General features: G+C 40.0%; 1 protein-coding gene across 3 annotated transcripts in view; it reads right to left on the bottom strand.

Moving 5' to 3' along the window:
• tcf12 (transcription factor 12) overlaps positions 1-20,753 on the bottom strand; it is a 75,623-nt gene that overhangs the window by 14,560 nt on the left and 40,310 nt on the right. For all 3 annotated transcript variants that reach the window (XM_074666054.1, XM_074666052.1, XM_074666051.1), the window contains exons 7-12: positions 19,415-19,547; positions 18,852-18,904; positions 3,776-3,875; positions 2,715-2,854; positions 2,152-2,293; positions 1,886-1,959 (exon numbers count right to left, since the gene is read on the bottom strand). In XM_074666054.1, the coding sequence (XP_074522155.1) occupies positions 1,886-1,959; positions 2,152-2,293; positions 2,715-2,854; positions 3,776-3,875; positions 18,852-18,904; positions 19,415-19,547 (642 nt within the window). The remainder of the gene's footprint in view (positions 1-1,885; positions 1,960-2,151; positions 2,294-2,714; positions 2,855-3,775; positions 3,876-18,851; positions 18,905-19,414; positions 19,548-20,753) is intronic.

A 20,753-nucleotide genomic window follows, 5' to 3' on the forward strand; every position in this document is an offset into this window, starting at 1 on the left:
AGGATGGAGGTTTCACTGAAGTGTGTCACACAGCGTGGCGGGGGAGGAATGAGCTGTTGTTGAAAAAGGAGGAATGATTATTCATGCTTTTCTGCAATCTGGGAGCTCAGTGTTTCTCTCTGCTCAGCATTTTCCCTCTCAGACATGCAATTCAGTCAAAAAGTAAGGAGGATTAATATTCTGCAACTAATAAGACTCCAAACAATCCTCCAAATATTTCTTTTTCCTCTAAAGAAAGAGGTTTATAACCGTGACTCCTGACCCGACAATATATGACTTTCTTCATAATGGTGCATTTAGAAAGAAACACGACTCATTTTACTGGAATAAATGAAGCTCCGCCTCATCATCAGTTACGCTCCCGCAGGCGGCATGGGGCCAATAAGCACGGCCAATTTAAAAGGGCGGAGAACAAAAGCTCTACAAAGGGCGGCCCATGGAGTTGAGCCACAGCCGTGTTAAACTCCCCTGTGCCCCTCGCTCCATCCGCCCACCCCCACCCCAGTCCAACCGTGTCTATTTCACTCCAGCTTTGTCATGCTAATCGAACTGAGTCTGCAAATACAAAGGACTTAATTTGTTATTACCATCGCTTAACTCTCATATTTTCCTCCACGCTGGTAAAATATATTTCTCCTGGATGTGCAGCTTGAGCTATTTAATGTGAAATGAGCATCTTGCAAAAATCAAACATAAATGGACTGATGTGCCACGTGTGTCTGTCAAGATTTTTTTTTTAAGTAATTAGAACAGATGATTAGTTGAGAATACTGACATCCAAAACAGCTCATCATAAAGCAAAATGTAAAACAAGTTGTTTACTTTGAGAAAAGGAAGAGCAGGTACTAAAAAAATCCTTTAAAATGTATTATTACTTATTTCATCAAAAAATATCTATCTTCATTCAATGGAAACTACTCTCTTGAATAAAAAAAAATAAAAGTCTGAGAGTCCAAGCTTTGTTTTTCAGTAATATAAAATATACTGAAACCAGTGTTTTCCTTAGTTGATCCTTTAGGTCATCTTATGACATGTTTTAAATGCAGTTTCTGGACTACTAGCTTGTTTATAGAGCAGAGCTTTTCAACACTTTGCTACTTTTTTCAGATGGACATATTTCCTTACACCACAAACCTCAGTGATTAAAAGAAAATTACGATACATTTCAGGATGTAATAGATATCTGCACTGGTTCAGCAATGTGTAGTGTAATCCATGGAGCTTTAGGAGTATTTTCAATGTACAATTCTCTTTCTTGAATACTCTTAGTTTAAGCCCACATTTATCCAGGCTTAGGCCAAAAAACAACTACTAACATGTCCTCCGGGCTTTTTTAATCAGCAGTCAGTATAGCACTTAATTCCCTGCATGATTACAGAGGTCACCTTCTTTAGAGGAAAAAACAAGCCATTATTCTTTTCTGCAGAGAGTTTAGATGACTGTGAGTTTGAACACACACCAGTTAAACCTGGGCTCAACATCCTGATAGGAAGAGCAGACTTTAGGGTAATGCAGTCATCCCCACTTAGCAGTCAGACAATGCTTCAGACAGATTGAGTGTGTTTATGTGTGCATGACAAACCTGGTTATAATTCTGTGTAGAAGTATCCCAGTGTGTGCAAACACCATGTGATGCTAACCAAATAGATGTGTGCTTATCCCTGTCTTCAGAAGCATGTCTTTACAGTTTTAAATAAGAATTACAACAGGTTTCGAACTATTCTTTGGATGTAAAAAAGTAAGTTCGATGGTCAGAAATCAAGGCACAGCTTCACATAAACATCAAAGCCAAGACAACTGCACATCTTAACACCACTACATAAGGCAGCTGAGTGTGAAACCTGAGTGAAATATAGCCCTCATTAAATATGTGTCTGTAACTCACAGAGGCCAAAGCTTTGCCCAGTGCGTCTCCAGTCTGTGAGCTTCCAGTGGCGTTCCCTCGATTTGCAGCCGCGGCTATGAAAACACACAGAGGGAGGTTTCATAGAGGCAACTTCAGACAAATGAAGAGTGATCACAGCATACAATGCAGCTGACAAGCCGCCTGACTTAATGCTTTTAAAGAAAGGATAAATAGCAATGATTACACCAGATCTATTGAATTAGTCATTCTGAACAGGTAGCTGAACTGTTAACACTACAACGCACCCATGACCCCGTCAGCTGTGTTGGCAGATGAAGTGTGCGCTGCGGTGACGAATGGTGAAGTGTTGGTGTTGCTTCGGTGGAAGCTGGACATGGGAGGAAGACTGGCATTGATATCTGGAGAGACTGAGTGTGCGGGGTAATTCTGGAAAATAAGACAGAAAAAAGGCTTTATTTTTAGTCACTAATGTTTGAGAGCAAAGGAGCAAGAAAGAGTTTATTATTATTCTCTAAATGCTGTGTCCTCCCAGGCTGCGAAGAAGCAAAAGTTACAGGGGGGAAGGACAGTAATAAAGACAAGGCAGGCAGCATCTGCAGGCTCCCTGTGATGCCCAGCCATCTGAGGCAGGCCCGAGCAGATCAAACAGTGACATAAAGAGGGTCAGCAGGGTCTCCGCTGATAATAACCAGACCACAGTTTAACACACACACCCTCTCCAACTGAGGGAGTGATGCAGAGCGGGTTGAGTACGGAAAATAATTTACATGCTCTCTGTGCTTTACAATACAAATGAGATCACTGATGTATTTGTGATGCATAACAGAGTTATTTACAAGCTGCTTACCAAACGGTCGTGTGCGTGCAGGCTGCTGTAGTTTCCTGACTGTGACATGTGAGATGAGGATCCTGCGAGCATTCCCCCATAGCCGGGCTGGCTGATCCCACTGGATGAGTTCCAGGGGTCAGATGAACTGTGGGTACCATCTACAGATGACAAATAACTCATTTTAGCAGGTATACAGCCTTAGCTCTAAGTTTTGCATACCAGACGGCATCAACCAGAGCCTAAAAGTTGGGGTTGTCCAAGAAGCACTTTAGCTTTATGGACTGAAACATGATCCTTTTCCTGAACACAGCTGAGATAATGAAAAGCTGAAGTCAACAAAGTTATCTGCTTCTCTGTTGACTTCTTGGAGTCAAGTGAAATAAATTCTGTGAACATCAAACTAAGGAGGTAAAACACAACAAAAAGGAGAAAGTTATGTTTCAACATAAAAATCAACATCTCTTCAGGTTTAGCCTAATGAACATACATGTATAAGTGAAACCAGATATTTGGCCTCAGACCTTTTCTTTGGTGTACCAATCATTAAAAAAGTTGTGATTTGTTTTTTTTTTTTTTTTTTTTTTTTTTTTTTTTTTACGATTTTTGGGGTGCCAATTTGATTTAAATTGCAATTCTTTGAAATTTATGATTTTTGTCATTTTTAGTTTCTATGATAATGTCTACAGACTATATCAGGAGCCATATTTTCACATAAAATGCAGATCACATGGGTCAGAGAGAAACATTTTACCCTCTGCTGGAGAAAAGTGGTAACTTTTTCAATCCAGTTTATAAACAAAGACCGAAATGAAACATTTAAGTAAGAAAAAAAAGATTTTTTGACAAAGAACCCAGATTTTGATATTGTCAAACAAAAAAATTCCTATATATCCATTTTTAGATTTTTTCCCCACCCCTAGTGTTGAGGATAAAGAAAAAACACAAGACAGCTCTCTGGAAATCTAAGTGGTGTCTTTCAATTTCAACTAAGTCTGCTTAAGGACTCTTTGCAGACTTCCATAAATTAGAAATGTAGCAGCAAATCAGGACAATTCCACACCTGCTTTTTTTTAACTTACCAAAGAAAGTGCTTGCAAACATACTGCTGGAGGGTTTGGGAGAGGAGTACGAGGGTGAATCTCTGTTAAAGTCTTCTGAGTTTGGTGATGGTGCATACACCTGAGAGGAGAGAACACAAATGTTACTTACAAGATAAAAGCTGTCAGTTTTTTGGGGGTTAAATACCTCTGACATGGTTGTGAAGTGAAATGACTTTGAAAATTGGGGCACATATAAGTATGTGATCTTATGTGCACAGATATAGCCCTAAACCCACAAGCATGTACACATTTAAATGACTAGTGAGCAATCAAGCTCATGAAGGGAGGAGTGGATTATCAGGGGTATTTGCATTTCAGATCAACCCAACCTCTAATGGAAGTATAATGATACCCGCTTACACACGTAGACTAAATGCCTGGCAAATTAAGGCATTCCCAGAGAAGCAGGAATCAAATAAGTGGCACCAAAAACAGCCTTCTTTTTTTCTACCTGCAGGCTAGTGGTGGTACAGCGAAAGCAGAGGCACAATGGGCATGCTGTTGTACAGCTGCGTGTGTGCCAAGCTGTGCGGGAGGATCAAAGGGACCGGAGGCCAAACACCAGTGATGTGGTCTCTGACTTCATCCAGTCCAGATGAAGAAGGGAGAGGAGGTTTGAACAAATTCTCTCTCCCACAGAACGGCCTGAACGAGCCTTCAGTCATGTAACTCTAATCAGAGCCAGACCTGCCCGCCTGATTCCACCTGCACATTTGCAGCATGTGTCCAGCTTATAAAGATTAATAATACAGGTATAATATTCCTCACAGTCTAATACTTTCAGATGTGCTATGCTACAAAGCCTGGTAACTTGCTTCAGTTGTTGCATAAAAAAGGCACTGGAGGAAAACGTAAAAAAATAAAGTAATAAATTCAATTACTCTTTGCACACACAACCCACATGTGAACATAATATCAGTTCAAAGAAGCAGCTAAACTCAGCTCGCTCTGAGCTGTGCTGAGTGAGCTGGACTCCAGCGTGTTGTTGTCTGGGAGTGTAATTAAAGTCTCTGAGAGGGGTGGGGCTCTCATGGGTCCTCTGGCTTACACATGTGACCAGGGTTGATAGTAGTTCCATAGAGATCTCAGGTTAGCCGCAGCTTTTGTCTTTGGCCTCTGTCAGGCGCTCAATGGGCAGCATATGGCAGTGGATAATGCTAATTGTCCCTTTTTACCCTGGGCTAACCAGTCAAAGCATTAATAAACCATCCCAAACACTGGGTGCCTCATTCCGCCAGGCCGCGGAAGAGAGGGCCCGCCTGGGTTTCCTTTTACAAGGCCATTAATTAAAAGCCGTCACTCACATGGATCAGCACACCAACACGGACCTACACCAGTTGTTTGAGCTTCAGCCAGTTTCTTTCATTACAGAAAACTCGCTTATACTACCTTTCTTTCACCCAGGTTCAGGTCTACTTACCTAAAGCACTAAAAAGTATCAACCTGTACCAAGACAATAACAAAACAAAAAAAAAAATATAGCAATAAAGAAGTTAAATCCAGTCTGCCTCTTTTTAAGAACGTGCAGAGACAGTGGTACAAGTTTGACTTACTGATAAGTAGGAAAATCAAGAAACCAGTCAGTGATGAAAGAAACATTTTCAGGTCTTACAGGAATTATATCCAGCTGATAAAAAGAAGATGCTGTATTGAGTCTGCCTTTCAGCAGAACCAACTCATCGGCAAACCCCATATAATCTGCATGGCAGCAAGTTTGTGGTGCACCTGCCTTCAAAGATTATGCTTCACCAATTCACATTTTATATGTTAACTAAGAAAACGTTGATTTATATTGTAACAACAGTGTTACAAGCAAATACAAAAATCTGGTTTATGGCTGGGAAGCCGTGAAAGAAAAAGTCTTGAGTCCGTGTCCTCTCTTTGTGCTGAATGTCATGAATTAAATCACACCAATCTCTGTCCAATTTTGTGCTAAGTTCACATTTTACACACTTACAGGACTCAGTGTGCCAACACGCACAATGCCTCTCCAAACTACTGCTTCACTCTGCCTGCTAGGGGGGGGTTGATCAACATTTGTCCATTATACTTGCCAATATTTGTTGAAAAATACAAAGATCAGTATTTTCATTGAAAGAGATATAAAATTGACCAACTGTCACAAAACGATTGTTTGGTTAAGTCACTTTGATATTAGTAAAGCTTAAAGTAAGATGCTTGAGAGGGGGACAGGAATATTTTCGAAAAGAATGACTCTATAAAGGCCACATCTCACACTTTCATATTAAACATATTCTATGTATTCAAATATGACTATAATATAAATATGTAATTATTTCTACACACTTGTGAAATTTTATAGCCGATCAAAACAATGAATAGACAATAAAATGTGGAACCCAGAGAGAGCAGGTTATAACATATCTATCACCTCTAATATGACATCAAACATCTGCCGGCTTACAATATTAAATTAAACAAAATCAGAGAACATATAAAAGTATTTGATGACCTGAATTTGGTTGTTTTACATCAGAAATGATAGACTGGAGATGCAGCAGGTTTGTTTTTATCTATTTCTGGCATATCAGTAAAATCTTTCATCTAAGAGCACATTTTGACAGCAGAGCAACCGACTGGGAGTCACTTCTAAAAATAGATCCACCACACAGCAGAATAACACATTCCAGCCGTTAATACCACAAAAATTTGGCTGTGGCACTAATGTGACCTCACTATCTACTCATAACATGCGCAGCGTATACTTTCAGTATATGAGAGTCAACTCATGAGCAGCAACACTCCCCCCTCGCTAACTCTGTGTTGCACAAGCATGCATGCTTTGGTGCATGTGCACCACATGTGCACTTTCAGGGGGATGTAAGGATTAGCTCCTGGCAAGGACTGCTGACCCCTACAAAGTGTGGTCCAACCTGTTGGAGAAAACAACACCAACAGCAGGTATGTTGTTAACAACAAGCAGTCTCTGTTGCCTTTTCTCATTTTTCTAATTTTAAGACATCCAGCTAGCAGAGAGGATGTTTTTTGTAAATCAAAACAAGAAGGAAAAACAGAGTGAACAATCACTGCAGGGCTTTCACTTGTTTTTTTCCCTTCTCACTAATGGGCGACGGAAGAAAGATCAGTGAGTTGCTCCATCTGTATTGGTTCTGTGCCACCAGCTCACAAGCCAATGGCCCACTGTGAATTCTCCCAGTGCTCCAGATGGTGAGCCTGCTATGCAACTCTGCATTAGAACAAATTAATGTAGATCCAATAGCTGCAGAAATGTCAGGCACCGTGTTTTTATTCTTCACATGAAAACAAGAGGAAAAAGTTGCTGATGGTTTAACAAGTGCTTTTGATCATAAAGTTTGCCCGTTCTGTCCACATGTGATCAATTTTCTCCCCATCATCAACTGTAACACAAGCCTGTTAATACTTATTATAAAAAGATCAAAGCCCTTTTCTGTGCAGTGGGAACAAAGAGGAAACTTGGTTTTAACAAAAGTAAAACACAAGCTTGAGTAGGCTGACCTTTTCAATACACAGCATCATAAAAAGGCTTTATTTTTCCTTCATGTGCCCTTTATGTAATGGCAGAGGCAGCACATGCAAGGGCAGGTGGAAATCTGCCTGTTTAATTTGCTTATGACAAGATCATTATTCCTGGATTACTGACATGTACTATAGAGCTCATTCACTCTTTTCAAAACTACATCCAAACACAGATTCATAAACATACAGGACTGTATTTGATGACAATCAGATTATGTAAGACACTGATTTTTTTTTAATTCTTTCTAAACTTTTTTTAAACCTGTTTATAAATCAACATCTGTCTTCAGGCCAGCAAAAACTCACCAAGTTCAAGTGCAACAGACATATATGCAAACAGGTACATGCGCACAGTGGTTCACAGATTTACCAAAATAACTTCTTGGGCAGACTACATTTTCAGACAGAAATCAAAGAGGTCATTAAAGAGAAATTCAGAAATCACATTAAGCTCCCTGTGGTGTGAAGAATGCCGATGTGATTAAAAACAGATGGAATAACAGCAACACTGGTGCTTGGAGCTCAATCTGCAAACAGGAAAGTCTAACCTCAACAGGCAGCCTCTTTCCCTTAATCATTCCCAGACTCCCACTTGTTATTATTTCAGCCCCGTCTCGGAGCTCAAGCACCCAGCCAGTAAAAATAAATTCAAGGCTGCGAAAAACTTTTCGTGCCACATTGCAGTTTCATACTGTGTGTGTGAGGAAAAGTTTTGAACATGGCAGAAGGATTTTTGTATATGATGGCTAGAACAATAGCTAGTTTGTTCACAGCTGGAGTAAAAGCTTGCACAAGTTCAGACACTTGTTAGTTTGTTAAGTCACACAGCTTAAACTGATGTCATGGAAAATCAGAAGGAGAGAAGCCATGGGTACATCTATTCACACACACAGACAGAGTTCTTCTATCCTGACAGAAATTAACAACTTATGATATTGCAAAAGACAATCAGATGGACAGGCAGAGGACACACACTCACTTTTTCCAGCTCTACTCAGTCTAATACACACATTCCCAAAGAGTGTACTCACCGATTTCCCGTTGTAGTAATACATTAAAGAGTTACTGCCCATTCCAGGGACAGGGTAGGCGCAATACATTCTAGCTTCAACTATTTAAGTGATAAAGATACACAACAGCAGCACACCAGCCTTCTCTACACATACATCCAAAGCGCTGAAAAGGGACTAATAATTCTCAGTACTGGCCTCCACACACAACCCACTCAGAGGAAACTTATGCAAAGCAGGATTGTACCATTGCACGCTGAGGAAGGAGGGGTGGGAGTCAGAAGGGAGTGGCTCATATGGTACGACCCTCGCTTAAGCCTCCGAGTGCTGAGGCAGAGGGGAAAAGGGACGAGGGGGAAGGGAGGAGATGGGGAGGAGGGGTGGGGGGGTATGGAGAAGATAAAGGGAAGTGGGCGGGACAGAAAACAAATGTGCGAGCGGATTTACTAAGAGAGGGAGATAGAGGGGAAAAAATAAAATTAATTCCAGGCATTAAAAATGCAGATTTTCTTCAGGGGGAAGCCCCAACAAACTGGAACTAAAATAATTTCACCCTGAGAAGGATTAAAACATTAATATGAGTAATTAAAAGGAGAGAAAATGAGCGCATGAGTAAGAGCTCTACACATTTTAATCCCAAGAGTCTAATCTTTTTGTTTTTGTGATGATTAAGTGAGTCTACAGGCATGCATGGAGGTGAAATATAGCATTAGCAATCTGGCAACACATTTCACCTGTTCCCACACATGGTTCGCTCAACAATTAAGCGCCATCAGGGAGGGAAAGTGAAGGCTGAAGATGTAGGAGGAAAAAAGTTCAGGCCCATACATCAAATCCTAAGAAGTGAGAAGGGCAAATATTGTTTCTATGAAATGTAAAATATGGGAGTTTTAGCGTTGGCAGAGTGAGTCCTTTAGCTGCGATGTAGGGGTAAACAGAGTTATGAGGCATGCAACAGCTGCAAGGGGCTGGCTTGTGACATAGGAACATGAAAATAATGCTCCATTTCCTAAACCCCAGGGGCCTCAGACTGGGGGGAAAAATGGAGGAGGGAAGTGAGGACCAAACAACAACAGACATTTTGCCACGGTTTACGTTTACTGCGGGCCATACAGCTCCCCATTACCTTTATCATGAGGAGAGGGGGGAGAAGAAAGAAGGATAGATAGCATATTCCAGAGAGAGGCTGGCCCATACAGCCTGACTGGATCCCTTTCATGTCCACCACTCCAAGCTTCCTGGACTAAACACAGGCCTGCAGACTCATTGAGGGCATTATTGTTATAGAAAGATGAAAGCTTCCACTCCTCTAAGAAAACTAGGCCTTTATTATGCTTTTCCTTTTAGTGCTGTTATTATTTATCCCCCTTTCTTCTCCAGGACTCTTTCAAACTGGGCCAAAAACACTGGCTCTACATGCGGTTACTGATTTAAATCTGGCACTGTTTCAAGTTGATGCTTTAAGGAAAAATGGTAATGATAGAAGTGTTTGAAGGGGTCTAAAACAAGTCCAGACACACCGCACAGAGTTGTAAGAAAAAACACATGAAAGCAGAGAGAAACGATGAACACATCTTCCCACTGCTAACTAATTCAGTACTCTACCAGCACATTTCTTTTAACACGGACACATGATGAAAACATCAATGTGTTAAAAGTTTTGTCTGATTGGAGTCTGAGACTGAAGGAGGAGGATGGATGTTGCAGGAAACAGTCTGTTGGACACAAGTGTATTGAAACGGAGTATAGGGAAGGGAGAGCGAGATGTACAAGTGTAGTAAAAAGTGAAAGGGGGGCAGTGTCTGCTGGAACTGTACAAACAACAGGATGTAAGTTAGTGTAGTTTGGCCCACTCATTTGGCCGGTTTGAAGACTTGGAGCTGGAGCAGAAACATACAGTCCGTCTGAACTAAATGTCCACAAATCTGCTTCATAGTTTCAGAAAGAGAAATTCAACTCAATGTTTTCACAACCATCATCTTTTGTAGTCTCAATTATAAGTCTCTGTATATACATGGATGCTATGCTAACAAAACAACCAAAAACCAATTCACCAACCAACAGAGAAACAGAAGACCGACAGAGGCAGGATTGTTTTCTTCTCTTTTAGAACTATTTGTTGTGATTGTAACCCCTGCTGCCAGGTTGATGTCACATAAAGAGATGAACAGAAGCTTTTATTATCTTCACAACAAAGGTTCAAAGTGAGTCCTTCCTTGGGCTGTTAAATGACAGAAGGAAAAAGATAATTCCTGTAAGACAACACAATTTAAACTCATGCAGACAAAGATTAGCAAAGGGATAAGGGCTACAGTTTTGGCATTGAAGGGCACTAAAATCCACACAAACCAAAGGTTCCTCATAGGACCTTTAAAGAGTGCCAACTGCCAGTGGATAATTTGACTTAAAAGAAACAAAAAACTACAACAATATAAGATTTCTTTGGTTATAACATAGGTTGTGTAGACCCACAGACACAGGCTTGGAAAATAAGGTCTGGCTCAGCTTCAGCCACCTCCTCACGCTGCCCTCTCTAACGGCGCCCGAGTCTTCAGCAAGGTGCTTTTCTTGGGATCTGTTTTGGTGTTGAAAAACACGGGGCAAATCTCACAGGCTGAGGTCATCCCCGCCTCATGCATGGATTTAGTGATGATGTCATCAGACAGGAAGATTGTTTCCTGTAAGGAGCTCTGGTTGTAATTAGAGAGAGCTGACTCGGGGGGAGGGGGGTCATACACACGGGACTCAGACCCCCACCTTCCAAAACCCCTGACTAAATGAACTGATTATAAGACAATTATAATTCCAGCTTTTATCTGGGACATTCAATTCAAATAAAATATGCTTTAAGAGCTTCTTAACACCACAAGTAAAACAAATCACTTCTTCACAGTTCTGCAAATGTTTGAAATGCTTCACACAGAAATGTACAGAATGGTTAAACCACATCAAAAATCTCTTTATTTGTAAAACAGCTCAGAGTGAAACACAATTAATGTGGCAATATCCTTCACATTGTAGTTAAGTGTATCACTGCAAAACATGAAAATTTACTTCCTTGACTTTCCTTTTGTGTCTGATTGAATAAACAAAACAGATTCCATGATGGAGAGAAACTTTTTTCTTTCTCCGTGCATACTGGCACAGTTTCTTAGCATTTTAATCTATAGATCACAGTAACACTGTGGATGAGCTGTAGGCTACCTCCAACAAATGTTTGTATGGTAAGATAATTCATGTAGAACTAAATAAAGAGCATCTACAAGAATGTTTCCACCACTAGGTCAACAGTATCCCCATATTTACTATTTCATAAGATCTTTGTTATTAATTGTTTAACTGAATTATGGACTGAGTGATTATAAAAAGTAAAAACATCAGTAGTATATTTTTTTATTTATTATCCTTGTAAAGCCAAACCCACCAATTTCAAGCAGTGCACTTGTTTTAAAGGGATTTTTTAGCTCCACTAAGCATTTTCTTCTCATTATTTTAATGTATGAAAGTAACATTTTTTGAGCGTATTAATCTATGAGTTCATTCAGATGGATAATATTTGGAATATTGCTCCTCCTCTCCTCATCACACTAAACTAATGTGACTTATCTCTGAAACTTCACATTACACATGACCTCTAACCTGCAGCCGAGTCCTGAAATTGTTTCATGTTTTTTAGTGAGGTTTTTTTTTTGCAATATCAGCCTAGTTTAGATGTTTCTGAATAACAACCATCCACCATAGTAAATGCTGACAGACTGTACTCTTGAGCCTGCCAGCAATCTCAAAATCAAGGTTTGCATTAATGCTGGAGACTCACGCAAGCCCTACATGAATAATTTACAACAGGCCACAATGTGAGTAATGACTTTAATCTGTGCATTATTTTCCTGCTCTTTGTCCTTTTAACTCCTCGTTCTCCTCGTACATGAAAGAGGTCAGGCCTCTGGCTTGTTTGCCTGTTCCTTTATCTACGGCCTCTAATGTCAGTGGTAAATTTCAACAACCCAAACAAAGATAAACACAAGGCCCAGGGTCCCAGAGGTGGCTGCAACTGTTCAGCATCATCCCTGTCAAACTGAGGGTGTCTATCTAATCAACCATCTGATGAGGCTCAGTCTCTGGGGAGCTCACCGACTGAGGTCATGTCAGAGCCTAAGATGCTGTGCCTTGCCAACAAATCTTTTACATGCAGAGGACCAGACACAAACACTGACGTAACAGCCACTGTACAATAGACACTTTTAATATTTAAATATTAAAATGTACAGTATAGACAGGTTCAGTTGTGTTACTACTGTAAAACTTAGCTGCAAAGGGGAGTTCACTTTTCAATAAAAACCCAATCCAAGAGTCTGCATAGTATCCATATAACCCCCTAACTGCGTGTATTCTCAAGCTTTATATTAGGGCTGAACGATTTTGGAAAATAATCTAATTGCAATTTTCTTGGACCAATATCCTGATTGAGATTTAGCATACCATTTTTTTTATTTATTTATTTATTTTCATTTATTTATTTATTTATTTATTATTATTATTATTATTATTTTTTTTTTTTTTTTTTTTGGGGGGGGGGGGGGGGGGGTATCTTTTGCATTGTTCACTGAACACAAGTTTTAAGTCATTTTGTTGTATGACTAACCAACAAAAGATAGCATTTAAACAAGTCTTTTTTGCATTTCTTAATTGAAAAAGAAAAAGGAACACTGTGAAATTTTACTGACCTCCAGTTGTCAGTAAAAGAAACAAACCATACAGAAAAAGTGACCAAGGGGTATGACTCTAAGATCTACTTGATGGATCTTTGTAGCCCACAGGTTTTTTATTTTTGCCAGAAAAAAAACAGTATTTTGACTTTCCTGGTTTTAAGGGAGAACAGGTACAAGTTACTATATTCCCTCCAGGTGTGTGTACATGAAGTTTTTTGTTTTTTTTCTAATTGCAGCCTTTGCGATTTGAAAATTGCATTCTATTACATTGCAATGTCGGTTTAAAATCGATTAATTGTTCAGCCCTACTTTATATGTTTCATAAATACATTTTGTATGCCTAAAAACTTCATTAAGATCCATCTCTTATATTTTACCTCTTTCTGTTATCATATGCCAGGCCTCCATGTCTTTTCCATGTGGAATACAGACTTTAAACTTCAATATATACTCAATATAGACTAAAGACTGTAGATTGAACTGGTTCCTGACTCAGAAGTTCAAATGTCTATTAATAAGTTAATGACCACTAATAGAGCTCCTACTCCCAATAGAGCCAATATTGACAGCCCACAAGTGCAGAATCCTTAATTACGAGCTAATGACTGCAAGCAGAACACCATCTCAAAGCACTGTTTGTGAGTCATCTTGCACAGGGCAGGTTGTTTTATTCTTGGCTAGTCTTAACTCGTTAAGAGTTTAGTTTGTGTGAATGAGTAAACCCTACAGCACAGATCAGTGCTATTTTCTTTGATGTAAATATCTTGTCAGCAGAAAGTCTTGCAAAAGAAATACATTCATCTTTACCAGGTTGTCTTACTCTGCAACATAAATCACTAAAACTCAAACTTAATTTTAGTTATAGGTTAGATTAAAACAATTCTAAGCAGTGCAAAAGGCTGGAGAAGCAGAAGTATATACAAAAGCGTCAGTCCTCATCGCACTGGTCATAATCCTGACAAAATTTGATGCATGTCTCCCCTTTCTCCTTGACTCTCAATAACTACCCTTTCTGATAAATACTTCAAACAAAACAACCATTACATATAATAAACATGTGCACATCAAACAGAGATATGATGGAGGGCATAATTTCTTTAACACCACAGTTCTTTGGGCTTATTTTCCCGTAAAACTTATAAAAGAGTTAAAATCAGGGGTGCACTGATCACAGTTTTCTAGCCGATTACCGATCACTGATCTTTAAAAAGCCTGACCTGCCGATACCGATTTGGGCCAATAGCGATTTCTATTTTTTATCTTTTATGACTGACAGCAAATACCTTCAATGTTACAATCTTATTTTATTGAAAATCATTGAACAATACCTGTGAAACAATAAAATCTTTATGTTTTAACTTAAACAACCAATAAAGTGTCCTGAGTTTTAGGTCTCAGAGCAAAAAGCAACAATGGCTGGCTGTCAGACCTTCCCGGAGGTATGTAAGATCAGTTTCATATGTAAGGATGGACCGATCCCCCAAAATTAAGGAAAACGGCAACAATGAATTGGTAGACAGATGCATGTCTAGGTAAAATGACAGATTTATCAAACAACACTCACATAACAACTATGGGCAAGGTAAAAACCAAACAAAAAATCATAATTGCATCTCCACTTCATAAACTAAAGGGCCCAACCTGTGCTGCAGCTGTTGAAGCATTTCTTGGATCTGCAGAAATCCTTACAAAGCAGTGTCATTTCTTATATTTTGAAACTTGTCCCTGATAAAAACTTGTGACTGATTTTTTTAGGCATACCCTAAATCAAAGGAGAGAAACCTTGAGTCTCAGTGGAGAGTGTTTCATGCTGTGACCAGTCATTCTGCTGACCTGACACATGGAATACAGACAGAACATACGCTGCTGATTGGAAAGTCTGAATCCCTGCAGAAACTGTGCTGGCCTCATTTTTCACATAATGTGTCCTCTCTTGACCTGCCTGCTGCATCATGCTTTATCATAACAACACAGGACTGGAGTGTGTGGCTCTGTCTTTGGATTCATTAGCAAACAAACAAGTTTCTTTTGGAACATCTTGATAAAATGTAATAGAAAGTGTATTTATCTGCACTTAACCTGTACACAGCATTGGTATTCAATCTATATTTCTGTAAATTCAACATCAGACTGACAAAGAGGGAAAATGTGCAGATATTTAGGACTCTGCAGGGTGGACCCAAAATCTAATTTTGCAGAGACTTATAAAGGCTTGGGATGAATGTTTACACAGAGCTTAACTGATGCATTTCATCCACAGTCTATTCACCAAGCTCTATTACTTTGTCCAAGCCTGCTGTGGCTCAAAAAAAGGAACCAAAAAGGAGCTGCTTTCTCAGCACAAGGGGATATAAGGTTACTGTCGTTGTACCACATTCTGATCTGTTGCCTTTGAACTGTTTACGACAGATGCATAGAGAGACAGAGCATGGTTCCCTTGAATGTCATGCACCAGACAGCACTGCAAGGAACATCTCTGGGTCTTAAGATCCACAGCCCAGAGCAGACTTCTCTTCTTACAGCTTGCACAGGACAAATCTTTCAGAAACAAGGGTGTCTGAGTGATCTGTCAAAAGCAAATGTCAATCTATTTTGTCATCCACACTCAGGGTTCTCGCTTGCAAAACTCCCAGAGGGGAGCTGATTCCCAGCCCACCACTTTCTTTCTCTCATCCTGCAGCCATATCGTCACCAAAGCCAGGGAGGAAGTGTCACATCGAGCTGCTGTGCCTCTGACAAGGGGTTTGTGGGGGGTGGGAGAAAACACTATTTACACAAACAAACTGTCATGCACACACACATAATGCATACACACCATGCCCTTGCAGCTTCCCATAAATATCCTACAAGATGCAACTTTCCCCCACAAGCCACAACCCCCTCTCTCTCCCTATTTGTCTACAGTCCTCCTGTCAGACAGGTGCCCACACAGCTGCCCATCAGCATCCCTCAGCACAGCCGCCTGTCTGTCCAATGACAACACACTGTGTCCTTTGCTCTTAGTGCTCGCTTTATACAATCAAATAAACCAGGGAGCCAATTATAGCTATGGTGTGTTAACTACAGCGAAAAATAAATAAATAAATAAATAAATAAATAAATAAATAAATAAATAAATGAATAAGGAAAGCTTTCATGGAAGAGTTATCCATCCTCATTTTCCCGAATATTTACAATGCTGCATTAAGAGAGGAAAATACATAATCAACTGGTCTAAATAATCTTTGAAGTCAGGTTTTGATATACAGTTGAGGTTAAAATCACTAGACCCTTACGAAAGTTTAATTTTTCTTTTGTCTTGAATTTTTCCTAGTGCTGTTAAACAAAACAAGGAATTTCTAACACAGCTTTTCCAAACATCCTAGTTTTATTTTGGATGCATACATTATTTTACTTTGCACATGTTTGGGGGGAAAATAATTCAGACTTAAACTGTACTCTCTCATACCACAATACCAGTACCTTGTGCTGTATCCAGTGTCTGTGGTCTGATGGGTGAGTGCTGTTCTCAGAGGAGAGCACGTGTGTGGCTCAGAGAGAAGTGTGTCTGTATATAACTTGAAAAAGAACCTACAAACATTTAAATGTTTGCAATCAGCAGCTGGCCTGCTCAGATAGCCTTCACATCCTGGAGCTCTGCAGTGTCAAAACCTAAACGCACACAGGATGTGCTCCTGTAAATATTTTGATTCAGCTCCATCAAGAAGAGTGTGCATGTGCACACACACACACAACCACACACACACCATCATCATCATCACCATCTTCATGCCTGGACTTGTGTCTTCTCTACCCTTTTGATTTAAAACACCAACAATTAGACTGAGAAGCAAGAAGAGAAGCTCTGGAGAAAAAGGGAGATTTCAGAGTAAAATAAATAAATATTTAAATTCCCAGCAGTAGACAAAATGATAGGAAGTGTGTTGAATTTTTTTAATCAGGCAGCTATTCAGGTCTCCTGTGGGGCCCTCATGCTTGCTTACACAAGCAAAAGCTTTCAGTGGTGTCTGCAGACGCATTCATGTCGTACAGGTATGCTGCAGGCTCTTCACACAGCTGCCTCAGGCGAAGCAGCTCTGACTCCAGGTGCACCTTCCCCCTCAACACTTCTTCAACATCACCCTTACTGCCTCGTATGTCGCTGCCAGAGACACCAACACAGGTCTTGGATGACAGCAATCCTCAAAGATGCACAATCACATTCAGCAACAGTCACTGCACACATATTAAAGGCCATGTGAAGCTCTTTACACCATCTAATAGTTAAAACATCACCTGTGCACACCATCAGTCTGATACCAACACCTCCTAAAAGGTAGCAGACAACCTCCCACTCAAACATTTCCATTCACACCACCTATCAAAAAGTGGCTTTATGTTTTCATTTCCCCCATCAGCAGGTTAGAGGAGACCTATAGTCCCACACAGCTCTACCATCTTCCTTCTTTCAAATGGGATCAAAGACTAACCGGGATAATTCCTCCAAGCTCCAGGTTTTATCTCCTGAGCACCACTGAGTGACAAGAAGAAGCTGTATTTTATCCCATGCTCTGTCACTGTTTTTCCCCATCCTGCATTGTACCGCTTGATTGTACTCTTATGAGTCACAGAACCGCACCTGCGCCCATGTGTTAAGTACTGACAAATAAAAGCCCAGCGTCCATTTACACAACAAAGAGATGTAACCCGCGAGGCAGCCATTCTTTGCCTCCCTCCCTCCTTCTGACAAGACCTCAAATATATCACTTACTTAAGAGAGAAGGCAGCGCACGTTCCTGCCACTGCGTCTCTCCCTCACGCAGTGACAAACTTCTTTTCAAACACAAATCCAAAAACAAAACACATGCCAGCCTTTTATGTTCCGCAGCCTGTTCCATATTTGATTTCAGAGGAACAGCAGCAGAGGTGACGATTATCAAAGCTCTGAAAGGCAAATCCGGCCTCAGACTCCTTCACCAAAAAGAAAAAAAAAGGAAAACCCTGTTTTTGTTTAAGGAGAGAAAAGGGTGGGATTTTGGTAAACCAGTTGCTCCTTTTAAAAAAGAAAAAAATGTCTTGTCTTGAACTAGTTCATGGATTTTAAGGGAAGGATTAATAAAACCTTTGCCAATCCACCAGGGTTTTAACAATGAACATCTGACTTAGTGATTTATGCATATTAACGAACTCCAGCACCCCCTGTCTAAGCGAATGCAAGCTGAGCTCCGCTCCTCTCTGCATCCTAATGGTTTCTGCTCCACCGGGATCATTACCAATAGAAATTTCAGATATTCTGTGCTATTAATCTCTGTCTGTCCTCCTGTTCGGCTACGTAATGACTAATTAAACATCAAAAGAGCAGAGCTGGGGATCGGCTCTGACAGCCTTTCTCTCTCCCAGGAGAGGCTGTGAGGAGGCTGCACTGTGACAGGGCAGCACTGAAAATCAATCACGCCGAGGTGCACATGTATATGCATGCACATACACACACTTAACAATAAAAATGTACAGAAAATGTAGTCATGAGAGGTATTCATAAACTCATGTCAAACAACAAGCGTGTAAACAACCTACATTCAAAGACAGAACTTTTTGAACAGACAAGCACACCGGTGTCACCACTGAACACGGCCCGCAAAAACAAGAGAATTCCCAGTTGTGATGTCAAGTGATGCCGTAGTGAAGTCAAGAGCGCTCTTGATGTGTAAGTGTTGAGTGTGTGTGTGTGTGTGTGTGTGTGTGTGTGTGTGTGTGTGTGTGTGTGTGTGTGTGTGTGTGTGCTTAAGTAAGCTCACTGTGAAATCTATTTATATGAGAGGTAGATGATCTTCCACTCACAGATGAAGGCAGGCCTGGCGGGACCTTGCGAACCTTTTTTGTTTGTAGAGGATCTGTGGAGAGATGAAAGCACGTCTATTTATTCACAGGTAAAAAAAAAAAAAAAAGAGGAGGCAACAATGAAGGTTTTGTAAATAAGCCATAACAAACCCCTAACATTTCTTCTATGTGGTGCCATTCTGTGAGGATCATCTTTTCCAAATAAATTAGGATTTTCATCTGACATTGTTTTAAAATACATTTCACCAAAAAGGGATGCATTACACTTTTAGAAGGGTCATCTTCGCCAAATCATTACATTTCTTGCAACAATGAAGTTGCCTTACCATTTACAGCATAAAATGCCAACCTGGCAGTTATAAAACAGTCGAGCAAGATGATTCAGTTTCTGACATGAAGAATACCTGAATATTTTATTGTTGTTCTGTTCTTTAATATTTTTCTTTAGGGTAAGGTTTGAAACACTGTCAATGTTTACATACTTATTGTGTTTTATCCTGTTTTATTAAAGGAAAGTAGACTTTAAATCTTGATAGTTTCTAAATAAATGAGGCCACACTGACCGATGGGCGGAACATCTTGCAGAGAACGTCTTCTAGGATTGGCTGCAGTGAAAGAATATAACGGCGTTGCTGACTTCCCTGATGGAGTCACTGGACTTGGACTGGCCAACCCAATGTCTGGCCTCGCAGAGGGCTGGAAGAATAAACAAACACAAGAATGCTTGTAACTTAATCTGGAAAATATCAGATTTCAGCATCATTGAGTTTAGTTTAGTTGTATGTGGTTAAAAACTGAAAGAGTTATCTTCAAGGCATGTAATTTTAAACTACATTTTATAAATAATACACCAACATCTAATTTTGGGCAGTGTAGTCCTTCATATTGATTAATTAATTAATTATTGAACAGAAAACGATATTATACCCAAACCATCATGAAAGGAAAAGATGTAATGGATCAGGATGCTTTAATTTTTTTAGAATCATATAGCATACCCATACAATTTTATCATTTTTAGAGCTCATCACTGCATCCTCAAACCACCATTTTTCTAACCTCAACAACCCCAACAAACTGGGTTAAGAGGCCAATTAAGGGCTTTGTCTCATTAGCGTAATCGGCTACAGACCAGCAGAGCAGGGATCATGTAAGGTCGATGTGTAGTACTTGGCTTAAGGCCTGGCCTCACGTGCCCTCTTGGAAACCCCTTTACAGGATTACACCTCTGTCAGGATTGACACAGTAACCTTTTGAACAGCTGTGATTCCTGATTGATAAATCCAACACGTTCTGACACATCCAAAACAATCCTAAAATAAACTCAATCTAGTATTAATATCAACAGTAGTGCTAAAGAAAGAAGATTATTTTGTCAGGACTGAAATGTGGGTCAGAAAAAAATGTAAGGGACAATGCAACACAAATTCAATCAAAAATAAAAAAATGAGGTTTTGCAAAATAGAGACCTGACACTGGTGCTCCAGCATTCACAAGTAACAACAGACCGACTTCTTCTTTCTCTTTGTTCAGAGAGATTGAAAAATCCAAACAGCATTACTGGCTCTGCTCTCTCTTCACTATTGTTACTTTACAGGGAGGAACCAGTGAGGACACACGCAAATATGGATACTCTCTCAAACCTATGGGAACAAATCTGAATTCAGGGTCATTTACTCAATAACCAACCACTGCAGTTCTACATTACATGCAAAGATTAGAGACGCTATGTGACACGGATATTTTGATATTTAGGTTTGAATTGTAAAAAAATCATTTGCTCCTCATTTGAGATGCACCTGAGCACTGACAGGCAGATCTGAGTCACAGTCTGAATAAAAAACACAGCAGGGCTCCAAGCCTCAGCAGCCTCGTGCCATGTCAGGCAGTTTGTAGGTCAGG

Source organism: Halichoeres trimaculatus, unplaced genomic scaffold, assembly GCF_033239565.1.
Source record: "Halichoeres trimaculatus isolate MK-OKI-2021-1 unplaced genomic scaffold, fHalTri1.1 fHalTri1_scaffold_3, whole genome shotgun sequence".
Lineage (NCBI taxonomy): Eukaryota > Metazoa > Chordata > Actinopteri > Labriformes > Labridae > Halichoeres > Halichoeres trimaculatus.